The sequence below is a fragment of the Eleginops maclovinus genome, chromosome 12 (assembly GCF_036324505.1).
Source record: "Eleginops maclovinus isolate JMC-PN-2008 ecotype Puerto Natales chromosome 12, JC_Emac_rtc_rv5, whole genome shotgun sequence".
Classification (NCBI taxonomy): domain Eukaryota; kingdom Metazoa; phylum Chordata; class Actinopteri; order Perciformes; family Eleginopidae; genus Eleginops; species Eleginops maclovinus.
In genome coordinates this window covers 22,584,039-22,602,149 of record NC_086360.1, presented here as the reverse complement: position 1 = coordinate 22,602,149, position 18,111 = coordinate 22,584,039, and the positions used below count along the sequence as shown (strand labels likewise).

The 18,111-nt window shown below is 44.1% G+C and overlaps 1 protein-coding gene across 1 annotated transcript; it reads left to right on the top strand.

Moving 5' to 3' along the window:
* Nucleotides 1-75: 75 nt before the first annotated feature.
* pole (polymerase (DNA directed), epsilon) lies at nucleotides 76-17,291 on the top strand. The gene is given in 49 exon segments (XM_063896414.1): nucleotides 76-260; nucleotides 938-1,067; nucleotides 1,166-1,246; nucleotides 1,381-1,425; nucleotides 1,511-1,603; nucleotides 1,716-1,870; nucleotides 1,944-2,088; nucleotides 2,171-2,251; nucleotides 2,346-2,453; nucleotides 2,536-2,646; nucleotides 2,915-3,000; nucleotides 3,095-3,214; nucleotides 3,312-3,444; nucleotides 3,527-3,640; nucleotides 3,732-3,944; nucleotides 4,034-4,141; nucleotides 4,248-4,376; nucleotides 4,462-4,564; nucleotides 4,685-4,831; nucleotides 4,916-5,061; nucleotides 5,200-5,348; nucleotides 5,482-5,574; nucleotides 5,861-6,044; nucleotides 6,046-6,164; nucleotides 6,271-6,466; nucleotides 6,608-6,822; nucleotides 7,794-7,896; nucleotides 8,007-8,087; nucleotides 8,171-8,293; nucleotides 8,864-9,073; nucleotides 9,309-9,524; nucleotides 9,621-9,764; nucleotides 9,851-9,991; nucleotides 10,103-10,256; nucleotides 10,407-10,513; nucleotides 10,726-10,902; nucleotides 11,010-11,233; nucleotides 11,336-11,556; nucleotides 11,680-11,884; nucleotides 12,338-12,511; nucleotides 13,504-13,629; nucleotides 14,257-14,389; nucleotides 14,477-14,675; nucleotides 14,889-15,020; nucleotides 15,207-15,400; nucleotides 15,571-15,771; nucleotides 15,868-15,993; nucleotides 16,729-16,818; nucleotides 16,926-17,291. Coding segments are annotated over 49 exon segments (6,876 nt in total). The 5' UTR covers nucleotides 76-192; the 3' UTR covers nucleotides 17,049-17,291.
* Nucleotides 17,292-18,111: the final 820 nt, after the last annotated feature.

Genomic DNA, 18,111 nt, shown 5'->3' with positions numbered 1-18,111 from the left:
CTCGCGGGAACTGCAGGAACGCGCCAAATTAAGAAAACACAAGTCGCGTCAGTGACAAGTGACAGACAAAACCAGCGAAGAAACCTTTGATATAACTTCTACATTTCCTTCAAATGCGACCTTACACACGGACTCATTCAAACTGAGGGGGAGTTTAATTTATTTCACCGTGTTGTGGTCTGCAGACTGAAGATGGTGCTGCAAAACAGTGGTCGGTACAAATCGGAGCGTGGACAAGGACGAGGAGAACAGGATAACCAGTGAGTTGTTTTTTCTCACAAAGTAACATTACATGCTTCATTTTTACATTACTCTAGAAAGCCAGAATACACTGTAAGATAAATAAGGCAGTTTAGCAAATGACAGAAGTAAACCAGGATCTTTGCGACATTTATGACTTTTTCGTTTTTCGACCATTTTGGCTGTGTTATTGTCACACATTTTGGCAAGGGAAGGACATCATAATTCTAAAAAAAATTATTTTGGAAGTTCTCCATCACTGTTTTTAAAATAATGTCAACTTTATAACCAAAATACATCGAAGCAGATCCTTAAAATATAAAATGTAAACCCACTAAAACCAACATTTTGGACCCCACGACCGTTACAATTAACAATGCATGCATTCTAATACTTAAGGTTTTTAGGTTTTACATTTAAGTTCTTACTATCTTCCACTAGAATGGGCCATTTACTTATGTTTGCCCTGTGGTGGAAAACGTGTGTTTTCCTAGTTTCCTCTAGGAGTTATACTGCTGTATTATGTTGTTGATGCAATACATCAAAATCAATGTTTTAAAGTACATTTTTAAGGTTTTGGTTTTTTTTACATCATCACAGTGGCAAAATGTAAACAAACAGGAAGTTAAATGGTAAATTAGGAACATAAAATGCATGCCAGCTTTTTGACAATGCATTTCTGTCTTCTTTGAATCAGGGACGATGGAAACTCGGCCCTCAAGCGTCTGGAGCGCAGCCAGTTCACCGACGAGATGGACGCCCGGTTCGGTTTCGACAGGATTAAAGAGCCAGGCGAGAAAACAGGCTGGCTGATCAACATGCATCCTGTGAGTCTTTAGACAGAGTCATTTAGTGGCCTGTTTTGTCTTGAGTAGAAGGTGATGGTAACAAATATGACACCCTTTGCTCCTCTTTCTGTGTTAAGACTGAAGTCCTGGATGATGACAAGAGGATGATCAGTGCTGTGGACTATTATTTCATACAGGAAGATGGAAGCAGGTTTAAGGTGTGTTGGAGGGAAGAAAACCCAGTGCTGTGAGACAGCTGTTTCAAACATACTGGCTCCTTACAGTATTTTTATGTTATACAATGTCCAAAACTGCTCTAACTTATGCCTCCTGATATTTATCCTATCTGTAGGTGGCCCTTCCATTCAAGCCATACTTTTACATCGCCACTAAAAAGGTAAGGCTGCGTTATAAATGAAGTTCTTATGCTGCAATGTAAGCGTGTTCAAAAACTCCTGCTTTAAAAACAACTTGATTTACAGAATTGCGAAAGAGAAGTTATCTCATATTTATCGAGGAAGTTTCAAGGAAAGGTATCGAAGCTTGAAGTCATCCCAAAAGAGGACCTCGACCTGGTGAGTCTTTAGTGTCCTTTAATCGCATTAAAGTGTTGCATGTTATAACAATTAAGTTAAACACAACAAAAGAAAACCTTAATTTAACTCTTTTATTACCGGCTCTCCTCAGCCGAACCATCTGGTTGGACTTAAGCGAAGCTACATCAAGCTGTCCTTCAGCACCGTGGACGAGCTCATGAAGATCAAGCGTGAGATCTCACCTGCGGTACGCAAGAACAGAGAGAGGGAGCAGTCCAATGACTCCTACACCTCAATGTTATCGAGGTAACACCACTCCCTTTCGTTTTAATAAACTGTAACTTCTAGTTCATTACTGACCTGCTTTTTTTTTTAACAGTGCCTTATCAGGTGGGAATGTGACATCAGCAGAGGAAGACGGGCCGTCAAAGAGAATCTCAGACCAGTTAGACAACATAGTGGACATGAGAGAGTATGACGTGCCATATCATGTCCGATTGTCCATCGACCTTAAGATCCACGTGGTAAGTTTAGACTCCTGTTCACACACTGTTTAAAAAGATGCGTGTGTTTGTTGTTCTTATCTTTACCGTCTTTATTTCTCAGGCTCACTGGTACAATGTCCGCTACAGAGGCAGCGCTTACCTACCAGAGATCGTACGGCGGGATGATCTTGTGGAGAGACCGGTATGAGGATTTAATTCACATGGGATCTGTCGTTTATTCAGGGTAATCTTTGACTGTGATTTCAGTAACTCATTGCTTCTCGCTCTTTTTTTAGGACCCTGTTGTTTTGGCTTATGACATCGAGACCACCAAACTCCCACTGAAGTTCCCGGACGCAGAGAGCGATCAGATCATGATGATCTCCTACATGATTGATGGACAGGTGAGTTGCATTCATAAGTAGAAGTATTATTTCGTATTCCTTTTATGTCTTATATTCACGTTGTGTTTCGTTTTTTTTAAAGGGGTTTCTAATCACAAACCGAGAGATTGTGTCTGACGACATTGAAGATTTTGAATTCACTCCCAAACCTGAATATGAAGGTCCTTTCACTGTTTTCAACGAGGATGATGAGGTAGGTACACTGCACTGTAAAAGATTGGAAGGGTTGAAGATACAGCTCCGGGAAATAATTAAGAGACCAATCCAGTGTTTGTTGAATTCCAACACAGAGAAATGTTGTCAGTAGTTTATAGAATACAATACAAAAAGTAGATAATAAACCGGAGAAACTGATAAAGTGGTCTCTTGATTTTTCTCCGGAGCTGTATATGTGTTTATTAGTGTATCGCTCTGTTGTTGAATCAGCGTAACAACATTTGGTCACCTTACTCTGGCTGCAGGCGGCTCTCATCCGGAGATTCTTTGATCACGTTCAAGAAACCAAACCAAACATCTTTGTGACCTACAATGGAGACTTCTTTGACTGGTGAGCAATTATTTTGTGGTATCCTCACAATAAATAGGTTCATTACTCGTATACTTTGATGTTTATCCATCACGCCTTGTTCCACTCCTTCAAGGCCTTTTGTTGAGACTCGAGCTGCTCTCCATGGACTTGACATGTACAAGGAGATCGGTTTCCAGAAAGATAACCAAGGAGAGTACAAGTCCACTCAAGCCATCCACATGGACTGCTACAGGTTGGGACGCCTTTTGGTTAGCATAAACATTTTGGGTTAGAGTTCATTTTCGATGAATTATTCTGATATCTTCCAACCTGCTTCTCCTCTGGGACAGGTGGGTAAAGAGAGACAGCTACCTGCCGGTGGGGAGTCATAATCTGAAGGCGGCGGCCAAGGCTAAACTGGGTTATGACCCAGTGGAGCTGGACCCGGAGGACATGTGTCGCATGGCTACTGAGCAGCCACAGGTACAAAAGTGACTTATTATTTATTGCTATGAATAATAATTGTTGTGAGTTAACGTTTTCTGTTTTTCTACTCATCTGTTAGACCTTAGCCACCTACTCCGTGTCGGATGCTGTGGCCACGTATTACCTGTACATGAAATATGTTCACCCCTTCATCTTCGCTCTGTGCACCATCATCCCCATGGAGCCTGACGAGGTTTGTTTGTTGTATGCATTTTGTAAGAGAAGACTGAAATCCCCCCCCAAAAATTGTGCATTTTTATGATTATTCACGTCTGTTCCTCCAGGTGCTGCGGAAAGGCTCCGGGACGCTGTGCGAGGCTCTGCTCATGGTTCAGGCCTTCCACGCAAACATCGTCTTCCCCAACAAGCAGGAGCAGGAGTTCAACAAGATGACCGGCGATGGCCACGTCATGGACTCTGAGACCTACGTGGGCGGCCACGTGGAGGCGCTGGAGTCAGGAGTTTTCCGCAGTGACATCCCCTGCCGTTTCAAAATGGTACGTCTCCGTTTAACCTGAAGCTTTTTCTTCGTTTGTATGCTTTTTATACGAGTTTAGCACAACGGCTTGTTCTGGTGTGTTGACAGAACCCGGCTGCGTTTGACTTCCTTCTGCAAAGAGTTGAGAGGACGATTCGTCACGCCATTGAGGAAGAGGAGAACATCCCTTTAGATCAGGTCACCAACTTCAATGAGGTATGTTGACCTTTCTTTTTTTACCTGGCCTTTCTTTTTCTGTTGTCTCATCCTTGTGTTATTTAGAACTATTTTCAGCTTCGAAATGTCTCTGATACTTTCTCAGGTTTGTGAGGAAATCAAAAAGAAGCTGATATCGTTAAAGGAGGTCCCGAACAGGATTGAATGCCCCCTCATCTACCATCTTGACGTTGGGGCTATGTACCCCAATATCATCCTCACCAACCGCCTGCAGGTATAGGACAAATCAAATGAGCTATGCATGGATCAAAACAAATAGAAAAGTGTGCAATTCAACACTTTGTTCTCTTCTTTTCTAGCCGTCAGCCATGGTTGATGAGGCCACTTGTGCCGCCTGTGACTTCAACAAGCATGGGGCCACCTGCCAGAGGAGAATGGCGTGGCAATGGAGAGGGGAGATCAGTAAGTCATTGTTGGATAAATAAGGGGAGGTCAAAGAGAAGAAGACTCTAAACATGCAATCATTGGTACTCATGTTAGTTTGAATACAGTGATTTCATGTATTCTTCCCTCTGTGTGCAGTGCCTGCCAGCCGCAGTGAGTTTCACCGCATCCAGCAGCAACTCGAGTCTGAGAAGTTCCCGCCATATTTCCCCAACGGACCACCCAGGGCCTTCCACTCACTGAACAGAGAGGAGCAGGCCAAACATGAGAAGAAACGTCTTGCAGGTACTTACATTTTTCACGTTATAGGGTTTTCTAAATAGCTGGTTGGCAAAGGCATTAGTTGACCTGTCTTTCCCTTTGTCTCAGACTACTGTAAGAGAGCCTACAAGAAGACACACGTTACCAGGAAAGAGGAGCGCGTCACCACCATCTGTCAGAGGGAAAACTCCTTCTACGTTGACACCGTGAGAGCTTTCAGAGACCGGCGCTACGAATTCAAAGGACTCCACAAGGTGTGATTTGGAATTGAATAAAAGATTGACCATTTTTACCATTAAAATGTCTCAGCAATTTAAACACTCAAACATGTGTTATTGCACCCTGTACTTAAAATGTATATTACCCATGAATGACTCTTTTTCGTGCTCTAGGTGTGGAAGAAGAAGCTGTCGGCCGCTCAGGACAGCGGAGACGCCGCTGAGGTGAAGCGCTGCAAGAACATGGAGATCCTGTACGATTCTCTTCAGCTGGCTCACAAGTGTATCCTCAACTCTTTCTACGGCTACGTCATGAGGAAAGGGTACGAGTCGACCACACTTTTCATCATTTATATAACCAAATGAGCTATTAAGCCTTTGCTGCCGGGGAAATCAGTGCTGAGTGAGTAACGGCCCTCTGCTGCAGACCTGATGTTGTCTTTGTGCTTCCATCAGGGCGCGCTGGTACTCCATGGAGATGGCTGGCATCGTGTGCTTCACTGGAGCCAACATCATCACTCAAGCCAGAGAGCTTGTCGAACAAATAGGGTGAGTGTCGTATATTGATAATGAGATGCGTCATCATAGAAATTTCAGCTCCAAACCCGAAAAGAGATTTTTAGCCAACATCTGGGCTTGCATCCAGCTCTTGCATTATTGTTATTATCTGACTCTCTTTTGCTCCTATCCCATAGATTGCAAGGCAGAGTTGTGGTTGCATTAACAGCTCAACATCGACATGTTCTTGCCTGTTGAAACGTAACACCTCAGTCAAATCTCTAATATGTTTACTGGTACGCTCTGCTATGCGTTTCCTTTCTCTTCTGTTCCTCAGGAGGCCTCTGGAGCTGGACACTGACGGTATCTGGTGTGTCCTCCCCAACACCTTCCCTGAGAACTTTGTGGTGAAAACGAGCAATGAGAAGAAGCCCAAGGTGACCATCTCCTACCCTGGGGCCATGCTGAATATCATGGTGAAGGAGGGATTCACAAACGACCAGTACCACGAGCTGGTCGATCCCCGCGTCCCTCACTTACGAGACCAGGTCCGAGAACAGCATTTTCTTTGAGGTGGACGGACCGTACCTGGCCATGATCCTGCCCGCATCCAAGGAGGAGGGGAAGAAACTGAAGAAAAGGTAAAGGAAAAGGAATAATGTGATTCAATGGACTTCTTTGGACGAAGTTACGACCATACGTTAATGGGAAAGGTTCGTATTAAATGAGTTTCTCTGTTGGTTTTAGGTACGCTGTGTTTAATGAGGACGGCTCCCTTGCTGAGCTGAAGGGTTTTGAAATAAAGAGAAGAGGAGAGCTGCAGCTCATTAAGATTTTTCAGTCGTCAGTGTTTGAGGCTTTCCTCAAAGGCACCAATCTGGAGGAGGTGTACGCCTCAGTGGCCAAAGTGGCTGACTACTGGCTGGACGTTCTGTACAGCAAGGTAAAACCAGTAAAACCTTCTATTATTACCACACTTTTACCGTTTCAAATCTAATTTGCAGTGAAACCCACAGTCAAAACATTGATTAAAGTCCTTCCTCCTCACAACAAAGCTGATTGATTTATTTCTCTGGTTCTCCAGGCTGCCAACATGCCAGACCAGGAGCTGTTTGAACTGATTTCAGAGAATCGCTCCATGTCCAGAAAGCTGGAGGACTACGGAGAGCAGAAGTCGACTTCTATCAGCACAGCTAAGAGGCTGGCCGAGTTCCTGGGAGACCAGATGGTGAAAGATGCTGGTCTGAGCTGTCGCTACGTCATCTCCCGAAAACCCGAGGGGTCGCCTGTCACAGAGAGGTGAGGCAAAATAAACTTTTATCACTCAAACTATTAAAGTTTCTTTTAAAATGATATATTGTATAAAAGATAAAGGGTATACTGATGCTGTTAGTACACAAACTCATTGTGGAACTGCGCTCCACACCCCGGGAAGAAGGAGGGAAAACTGCGGCTGGTTGCAGGAAAACTTTTATTGTCTCTCTGTCAGCCTTTCGGCTAGACACACACAACTCTCTCTCAGCCTTTCGGCTAGACACACAAACTCTCTGCGAGGGTCCACATAAGGCTCCGACGGGCGCTCCGCTGCCTTCAGAAGCCCAGCCTACTGCAAGAGACCAGAACCAGGTTACCAACATGCTTATCTTGTGAGACTAATTACCTGATTCTGGCCAGCTGTCTGATCTCCGGCTGAGTCACTCCCCTCCCCCTGCCAGCAGCAGGCGCCATAACCACGCCCCCCTGCCACCCTCATGTTTACCTTGCATATCAAAGCCGAGCAGTGAGAGCAGGTTCGAGGTGAGAGAGATGAAGAGGCTTCTTAGATTTCCTCCACTTGCTTTGGTCCGTGGTCTTAAGTTACTATGTGGATATAAGATAGTAATTTAATTAAAGGAACCTATTTGAAATGGACGTTAGTATGCTTGTAAGGTTCTCGTCTCCTCCCAGACCCTTTTGAGATGTTAAAGTTGGGGTTGGCCGCGTCAAACAATAATAGTGTTCCGGTAACTATACATAAAACACTGACTTTAGGGGGTCTGGTGGTTAGATACTGCCCAACGACCTTTGTTCCTTTTCCTTCCTGCCTCCTTCCTCTCTTTTTACATCCTATATCCAAACTATAAGTTGTCCAATAAAGTCCCAAAGCAAATAAAACAACAACTTGGTTGAAAAACACAATGCCATGATAATAGAAGTCACCGGATAAAATGATGCTTTCACAATGATAAAAAACACTTTGACTCTTATCGATTTGTGTCTTGTTCCATCAGAGCCATTCCTCTGGCCATCTTCCAGGCGGAGCCCAGTGTGAAGAAGCATTTCCTTCGTAAGTGGCTGAAGATGCCCAGCATGCATGACTTGGACATCCGCTCGGTGAGTTCTTAAACAAACTTTTGATCCACTTTCATACTCATTTACGGGTTATTCTACGTGAAAATGCTTGTACTTGATCGTTGACAGTAACAATTGCTGCTCCTTTTCAGATCCTTGATTGGAACTATTACATAGAGAGGTTGGGGAGTGCCATCCAGAAAATCATCACCATCCCTGCAGCTCTTCAACAGGTAGGAATTAAAGACATTTCATTCTGCTCTCAGTCTATAATAGGCAGTCGGACATATTTTATATTGTCTCTGTACGTTATCAGGTGAAGAACCCGGTGCCCAGAGTGAGGCACCCTGACTGGCTGCACAAGAAACTTCTGGAGAAAAATGACATCTTCAAGCAGAAGAAAATCAGCGAGCTGTTCACCAGCGAGGGCAAGAGACAGGTTGGTTCTCCAAAGCACAACGTCAGCCTGTCAACAGAGAGAGTTTCCCCCATCGAAATAAAGTCTTAGATACATCAAATATCTACATAACAATCGACAAATCAGACCGAGAAGAGAGAAAACACAAATTGATATTAACTTACAAGATATAGCTTACTCATAATGGGTATAACATGAATACTCGTACGTACATTAGTCTTCAGATCTTACCACCTGCTCATTGTAATGTTTTGTCTCTGAAAATTAACCCATTGTTTCCTTCTTTCATTAAAAATATGAACTTGGTTTCTCGTTCTCATGCTTATTTTCTCCATCCAATACATTTAATTTACTAGATTCTTCCATTGTGAGTTAATTAAGCTATTATCTGTCAACCAATTCCTTCAAATTAGTTTGAGAATTGCCAAAGTATCACGAGAAATAAGTAGGAATCTATATATCTTTATTGTTTTCCCACATAATAAGGCTAGTGGGTTCTTAGAGTAAAGCCAAAAATCTTCTATATTTTTTATTCACTGCTTCCCTTATATGCACTGTTTTTTTTTTTCCTAAATGGTCTTCTCTCCTCAGGTTGCCCATCAGACTCTTGGAGCAGGCCAAGCGGCGGACATAGAGGACTTTGGGATGCCCCCCAGACCTCTGCAGCCGGCCATCCTTATCAGCACCAAGCGGAAACGGGCGTCTCAGGGAGAGGACAGCCAAGTGGAGTCGCAGGATGTCGCGCTCACCCAGTCCTGGAGGGAGATCCTGGGTGCACCCCCACCTATCGGAAACACACGGGTAAGCTAGCTCCAACAAACACGAAGGGATGCCTGCTGTGTTATCGTACTGAATCACGCAATTTCTAATAAAGGAAATAAATTAGAAATGGTCTGAGGTAATTTCACATTTGTCCCCATTCATGGAGATCCCTTTATCAGAAAGTAGGATTTCAAAATGAGGTCGTGTGGAGCAGAGATTTACGATATCAAAAAGAACAGAATGAAGAACATGAACGTATCGTTTCTGTGTACAGGAGGACATCCTGGTGTGGCTGCGGTACCATAAGAAGAAGTGGGAGCTGCAGCTGAGGCAGAGGAAGGAGAGGAAGAAGAAAAGGAGGCTGCTGGATGGTGAAGCTCAAACCGTCAGGGGAGGAGTGATCCGGGATCAGGGCCCCACCACCGGCCTGGGAAGCTTCCTCCGCAGAACAGCGCGCAGCATCCTGGACATGCCATGGCAGATTGTGCAGGTGGGGCAAAGACATCCCATCATCCTCAAGCCAGTTAAAGTCATAATACCCAAAGAAAATAATCTAATCTGTTACTGCCTCCTCCCTGCCTCTCAGATTGCAGAGACCAGTCACCCCGGTCTGTACAAGCTGTGGGCTGTGATTGGAAACGACCTCCACTGCATGAAGCTCAACATCCCACGGGTCTTCTACGTCAATCAGAAAGTCCCGAAACAGGAGGAGGGAGCCACTTACAAAAAGGCAAGGAAAAAGAAATGTTTTCAATTGTATACGTGTGTGTCGTTGGTATTACATTAAGTTAAACAAGTGTATTTCTTTTCCTTCAGGTGAACCGCATGCTGCCTCGCTCCAACATAGTGTACTTCCTTTACGAGTACAGCGTACCAGAAGACATGTACCTGAAGCACATCAACGAGATCAACGCTGACCTCTCAGCCCCCGACATTGAAGGAGTCTATGAAACCCAGGTATCATAAATACCCCTCCAGTGTTTCCATAACCCTAGGCCATGAGGCTCTTTGTGTGTCTGTGAGTCCAATTTGAATGCCATGGTTAACGGACTGCGATGTTCGTTTCAGGTCCCGTTGCTGTTCCGTGCGCTGGTGCAGCTCGGATGTGTGTGTATGGTGAATAAACATGTGGTGAGGGATCTGGCTGGCAGGGAGGCTGACACCTTTGACCTGGAGAATCTGGAGATGAGGTCTCTGGCCCAGTTCAGCTACCTGGAGCCTGGTAAGACCCGCCTCACACTGGTCTTGATATTAAAGTGATCCTTTTGGCCTTATTGTTTTGTCTCATCGTGTTTACGGTTTGTTTTCAGGCAACATAACATTTGTCCTGCTATCACAAGAGCCTTTTAATGAATATTTCATCTTTTCTTAGGGAGTGTTCGCCACATGTACCTGTATCATCACAGTCAGGGTCACAAGGCTCTGTTCGGCCTCTTCATCCCCTCTCAGCGCAAAGCCAGCATCTTCGTCCTGGACACAGTAAGAACAACACATCTCTTCTGTTTCATTCTGTTGTTTTGACTCCTCTTGTTAAGTGAGTTTCCTTCAGTGCAAACAATGATTGTCCGCTCTAAGGAAAGCTCAATGATAGAACTCTACAGTGCATTTTTAAACGGTGAAGTAAATGCTAATCCATCCCTTTCCAGCTCGTAAAAAAACCCTCAAGCTCTGTCTGTGTTTTATCTCCTCAGGTCAGAAGCAACCAGATGCCCAACCTGACTAACCTCTACACAGCTGAACGCACTGCTCTCCTGGAGAAGACCAGCGAGGAGCTCCTGCCTCCAGAGAAACACAACTTTGAGGTCCGCGCTGAAAACGATCCGAAGGCTATTTACCGCGCTCTGCAACGCATTCTGCTAAACTACAAGGTACAACACACTGGAGCTATTCAGATCCCTAATTAATCTCTGATGATCACATACATTATGTCCACGGGGTTTAATTGGTGTATTCAAGCATCTGCTGCTGTTCACAGGAGGAGCGTCGCGGGCCCACCCTCATCGCAGTGCAGTCAAACTGGGAGTTGCGGCGCTTGGCAGCAGGGATGCCGGTGCTTGAGGAGTTTCCAGTGGTTCCCGTACATGTGGTTGATGAGATCAGCTATAACGTACTGGACTGGCAGCGGCACGGTGCCCGGCGCATGATCCGCCACTACCTCAACCTGGACAGCTGCCTGTCGCAGGCTTTCGACATGGCAAGGTATGAACCCTGCAAGCTCTGTGGATTTAATATTCTCTACCCTGACGAACAATATATTTGTGGACAACAAATGTGAAACTCATGCAATGTCCTTGCTTTCAGGTATTACCACTTACCTGTGGGGAACTTGCCTCAGGATGTGTCCATCTTTGGCTCTGATTTGTTCCTGGCAAGACATCTGAGGAAACACAACCACCTGCTGTGGCTCTCCCCCACCGCCAGGCCGGATCTGGGAGGGAAAGAGGCCGATGACAGCCGTCTGGTGATGGAAAGTGATGACAGGGGCTCTGTGGAGATCAATGCTCAAGGATGCTATTCCACAGGTATTCACACACCAGGAACACACTTCATCTGTGTCCAAGAGGAATAAAAAGCATGCAACGCCTGTACATTATTGAAGCTTTCTCCTATGTATGTATGGATGACCCTGTTACTGTTTCCCCCAGTGTGTGTGGAGCTGGACCTGCAGAGCCTTGCAGTGAACACCATCCTCCAATCACAACATGTCAATGACATGGAGGGCGGGGCTAGCTTGGGTGTCAGTTTTGATGTGATCCAGCAGGCCTCGTTGGAGGACATGATGTCAGGGAACCAGGGAGCCAGCGCTCTGGCTAGCTATGATGAGACGGCTCTCTGCTCCAACACCTTCAGGTGTGTAAACAGCTGAACTGTGTTACTATATAAACCAAATTAATTTAAATTCAAGTCAAACTCATTTTAGTTCAGGGGCCACATACTATCACAGCATAATAACCTATAAAAAACAACAACTCTTTGTTTTAACGCAAAAAATAAGTGCAATTTGAACAAAATTATGCCTCAGTTTTTCATTTACGCAAGTGCATTACATCTTACAGAATACAGTGTATCTACAAACGCACACAGGTATCTGGAACTGAACAATATAGTATTTAATGATCAAACCAGCTTGTCAAGAGAATTATTAGACATTCATTTCCACATCTGTGTAGTAACCCTGACCTGACACATCACTATTAAGTGGAACATTTCAAACCATCATGCATATGCTCTATCGATGCAGGTGTTTCAAGGGAAGCGTGTTGTGTTTTAACTTTTGTGTTTTCCCCCGTGTTGAATGAGCAGGATCTTGAAGAGCATGGTGGTCGGATGGGTCAGAGAGATCACACAGTACCACAACGTGTACGCAGACAACCAGGTGATGCACTTCTACCGCTGGCTGCGCTCCCCCAGCTCTCTGCTCTACGACCCCGCCCTGCACCGCACCCTGCACAACATGATGAAGAAGGTGTTCCTACAGTGAGTGCCACAACCACGTATAAACTGCAATACATGTACTCCTGAATGTACAGAAGCTCAGAGGGGCAAGTTTGGGGAAAAAAACAGAACTGGTGATCAATTTTCCACGTCTTATCTAAATAGCTTTTTATCCTGTGGTGATATCTTCAGTAATGTTCGGACAAATGGTTTTGCCAGGATCATTTTTCAAAGCTGCTTTTTAATTCTCTAGGAAATGGGGAGAATGCAAAGTTTTGTAATGTGATTTTTTTTGGGATCTTATCATTAATTTCTTGTGAGGCTCATTTTGAGGCTTTAAATGTTATTACATTTTCACTCTCAAGCCGTTCAAATGTCTTCATGCAGTTTAAAAACAAGGTACATATGTTGTGTGTTGGGAGGTTCCTCATATATATAGGATTGTATTTTAAATCTGCAGTAATGTGTGTCCAGCAGTGGCTCAGTCAGTAGGGGCTTGGACTGGGAATCGTAGGGTCGCCGGTTCAAGTCCCCAAACAGACTTGAAATATGGAAAGTGGACTGCTACTTGGAGAGGTCTCAGTTCACATCCTAGGCCCTGCTGTGGTGCCCTTGAGCAAGGCACCGGACACCTCCAATCCCCCCTCCCCATTGCTCCCCGGGCGCTGCACGATAGCTGCCCACTGCTCCTAGTACTAGGATGGGTTAAATGCAGAGGACCAATTTCACTGTGTGCTCTGCTGTGTGCATGCATGTGACTAATAAAGAGGGTTTCATCCTCCGATTCTATCTATCTAATGAAAATCTGATTGGACATTAAAAATCATCACATTTTTTTCCCAGTTCTCAACCAATAATCACATATATTCAGGTCAGTCAGGGTCTCTAGTGATAATTTGAACATTGACAAGCAGTTAACTTTGAGTCTCATCAGGATGTTTTCTACATTTATTTCTCGCATTGACATGTCCCTTCTCTTTGATATGTATAACAGCGACTGTACATTTCTGACTATTCTCTCGTCCCGTTGTCAGGTTGGTGTCAGAGTTCAAGCGTCTCGGCTCCACCGTGGTGTACGGAAACTTCAACAGGATCATGCTGTGCACTAAAAAACGGAGGATAAACGATGCCATCAGTTACGTGGAATACATCACCAACAGGTCGGTTACACTCTTTATATTTACATGTATCTAATCTAACCTTGAATATCTTTGAATTTTACAGGAATGATCACTTGATTTTTTTTGCAATTTAATAGTATTAAATATTATCATTACAAAATAAAACATCGTATAGAAATATATAAAAAAAACTCTTGCTTACCAGATAAATGCAGCCTTCGGTTGAATCAGTTTGTCTTGATTAGTCAGGAGATTTAAGCCACAACATTAAAATCAGAAGGGAAACCAACTTAATTGCCCATTAGTACCGTGAGTTGTCTGCCACAGATGGGTGCAGTCTCCATCATTGTAACTGAACATTAGACTAATGGAAGGAAAAAAGGGACGTTTGGCCAAGAAACCAATATGAATAAATGATGTAACGGGAAATATCTTTTTCGATTTTTGTTATTGAAATAAAACAATGGTGAGCTCACGAAAAGATTTCTGTCTTTCAATGCAGCATTTTAAAACCTTTCCCTGGAAATCAAACGATAACTGCTGTTCATATCTGAGCATCCACCTGAGTCTTGAAAGTACATCAGTCATCCCCTGTTGTATTTTAACTCTCCTCTCTCCTATCAAACTGTATCTGATAAACCCCTTCCCTAAATATTTCTCCTCTAGCATCCACTCCAGAGAAATCTTCCACTCTTTGTCCATCTCCTTCTCCCGGTGCTGGGAGTTCCTGGTGTGGATGGATCCGTCAAACTTCAGCGGTGTGAAGGGCAAACTGCCCTCCAGCCTCGCGTCCGGAGAGGTAATTCAAACCGCAGCTTTACTGCCTTACAGTGTATTTTGCATTAACGTGCCCAGAACTCATGCCGCCTTCATGGTATACTTTTAGGACGGAGCCAAACAGAAGAAAAAAGGAGGGGAGGGAGATGAGGAAGGCAGTGAGGACGAAGAGGAGGATGAAGTTGAGGAAGATGATGGCGATGGCGTGACGGATGAGGTGGAGGAGCTCATCGAGAGCAACTGGAACATCATGCAGTATCTCCCGGAAACTGCCTCCTGTCAGAAATACTTCCTCATGATTGTCTCTGGTAAAAATACTTTTATATGTTTATATTTTCTGCGGGGACGATACAGTATCCATTTACAGAATGAAAACAGCCATAAGATTCAAGTGTTCATAGTGAATCCTGGTTTGCAACACCTTGAATAGTAGTGTTTTTTCTAAATCTACACAATATGGCCTTCTATATTCTTGCCTTTCTGCTCTACCATATCTTACACAACACTTCCCTCCCCCCCAGCCTACATTGCAGCAGTCTACCAGAGCATGAAAGAGGAGCTGAGACGTAACGATCCTGGAGCAACGCCGGTAAAGAGACGTGGAGGCAGCCAGGCTACCCAGCAGGCCGTGGGGGACTTGAGTGCCCTTCCTGGTAAGCTGCAAGAAGATGCTTTAGTTACTAAAAAGCTCCCTTGTGTTCCTGAAGAACTTCACTTTACACTCATTAGTCACTGCAGACCAGTGTCTGTTACACTTGAACCTGTGAAGAGGAGCTTTTATTACATTTTGATTGATTTCCTCTCAGATGTGATGGATTTCTTTAAACTCTCCCCCACAGGAATGATCGTCTTCTCGCAGGAATACGTGTCCAATGAGCTGACACAGAACTTTTTCACCATCACTCAAAAAATCCAGAAGAAGGTGATGGGTACCAGGGGGGTCAACCAGGCCTCAGAGATGTTTCCCGTCCTGCCTGGATCCCACCTGCCGCTCAACAACCCAGCCCTGGAGTTTATCAAATACGTCTGCCAGGTACATAACAACCACCACTATTTACAAAGCTCTTTTCCTTAGAGGTGCATCGATTGTTATTTTCTTGGCCTATTCCGTTCGATCTCTACTCCTCCTGTGTGTGATGTAGTCACGATTTCACTCATGCCGTACATCAACTCATCTTCTCCATTCATCTTCTGTGTGTTCAGGTCCTGGCTCTGGACGCCAACATAGTGAACCAGGTGAACAAGCTGAAGAGAGACCTCCTGCGTCTTGTGGACGTCGGAGAGTTTTCAATGCAAGCCCAGTTCAGTGACCCCTGTAACTCCTACATCCTGCCAGAGGTCATCTGCCACCAATGCAACTTCTGTCGGGACCTCGACCTCTGCAAGGACCCATCTGTGGCACAGGTCAGAGGCTGAGCACTGAGAGCCTGCTTAATAAGAACAACACTCTTATAACCTGCTTGATATTAATTTAATCAAATACCTGTTTCCTCTCCTCAGGATGGATCCGTCCTGCCTCAGTGGTTCTGCTCAAACTGCCAGACTCAGTATGACACTGAGTCTATTGAGATGGCTCTGGTGGAAGCTCTGCAGAAAAAAATGATGAGCTACACGCTGCAGGACCTGGTGAGGAAAGATAGCGGTTGTTGTATTGATACAACATCCTAAAATACCAGTTTTGAGTGTTGTCTATAGAGATAATACATGTACCAGAAACTCTCATTGTCATCCTCCTATTTCTCTCCCATGCTTTATGTCAGTATTGCTACTAAAAGCACTCAAATGTGTTTATGTTACAGTAGTTATGACTGAGCAAAGGGATGTTCCAACACCATTTTTCACTTTCAGATACCTTAACTTGGGTATCACTAAACCAAGTTTGTTTGGATACTGTATGCTACTCATCATGTATGGAGATCATCTAATGGCTTTCATTGTTGTATGTCCTTTTGTAGAAAGCATTCAGAGAACAAATGCTATAAAACGTTACCATAAATACAGCGCTGATGGCTCACACATTAGCTACTTCCCTCACTGATATCAGACACATTCATTTGTTTTATCCGGCGATAATGAGGACACTTGCTAAAGAGTGAGCCATCTCGCTCCTTTCCCGTCTCCTGTGAGAGTTGTTGTTCTTTTTATAGCATAAATGATATGATTACGTCATGCGGATCAGCTTTGCTGTATCTGAGGCACTCCCAATACTGATATTGGTATCTGACCCACTCTAGTCATCAACATATTTTACCTGTTGATGGTGATTGTTTAGAATTCATGAATGGTCAGCATCTGTTATACAACATCCAATAATTATTTCCCTGAAGTTTCCACCCTGCTAAAACCTCTGTGTGCTTTTAGGTGTGCACCAAATGTAAGGGAGTGAAGGAAGCCAATATGCCGCTGTACTGCAAATGTGCCGGAGACTTCGACCTCACCTTCTCAGCCAAGGTTTCTATTCTCTAACAATCAATTCAATGAACTGATAAAAGCATGTGGTTGTTCCATTCAACACCATTCTCACCGCTGTTTTTTACCCCCTTTCTTTCATTTTAAAGAGCTTCTTTGATCAGATCACGGTGTTTCGGAATATCGCATCCCACTACAGCATGAGCTTCCTGGAGGAGAACATCGACTGGTTGCTCGTCATGAGTCCACAGATTACCCAGAGCGCTCGCTGAATGTGACATCCAACACTCCCTCTGCTGCGTCTGTGGCAGCTTCTTCTCAATCTGGAAAACACTCTGTGTTCCAGATAATGCACTTGTATATCCTCCTTGAAGATTTCTCTTGTATTATGTGTTACCAAGACACTGTTAGGGAGAAATATCTGGACTGTAGATATGTTTAATGCCTTTATTATGTCAAGATTTATGTATGTTTGTGATTTAGATTTGTATGATTGTTAATAAATATTTTCCAAATGTTTCAACTGTGTTTGAATATTTTACTTCTGAAAAAATGTGTGCCGCATAACATCCTGTGTGCCATCTACTCTGGAGACCTCCATTACTGAGCAGTCACCACTTCCCTCTCACTTGGCTGCTAAAGTGTCTGTTGTCGCTTGACCTGCTCTGACTTCCCCCAAGTTTGTTATGTGAATTCCCAATAATAGACATTAATTTTTTGGTGTTGCAGTTGTGAATATAGATTTGTTTCTCTGTATTCTTTTGTTTCTTTCTCATCTGGTAAAGAGTTTTAGGGGTTTATTTGAGGTTGAGCAATTTTCACAGTGATGTAAAACTATCTGGAATTTCTGGCTTGTTGCGAGTTATGTTTTTTAGTGGTATTGAATGTCTAAAAATCATGTGGTGATCACTGTGAGCTAGAACAGATCCCAATGATCTTAGCTTATGCACCTCCACCACTTTCATTGCCCCTCGGATGACTCACTTGGCCTGCTGATTCTCAGACAAGTAATTACATTTCGGTCTCTGATCTCAGGCACAATTAGATTGAGTCTTTAGAGCTGCTCACTGACACATGCTGGATGTACAGGTTGATGGACAAAGGAACGCACAGAAGGATTGTGACAAATATTAAAGGGGCCCTATTATGCTCATTTTTAGGTTCTTATTTGCTACTGTGACATGTTTACATGCTTTGCTGTTCAAGAAGTGCTTTATTTTTCTCATACTGCCTCTTTTCATCCACTGTCTGAAACCGGAGCCCAATCTGCGCCGATTGGTTAGCTAGCCGGCTCTGTTGTGATTAGTCAACTGCTTTTGGCATGTCCCGCCCCTT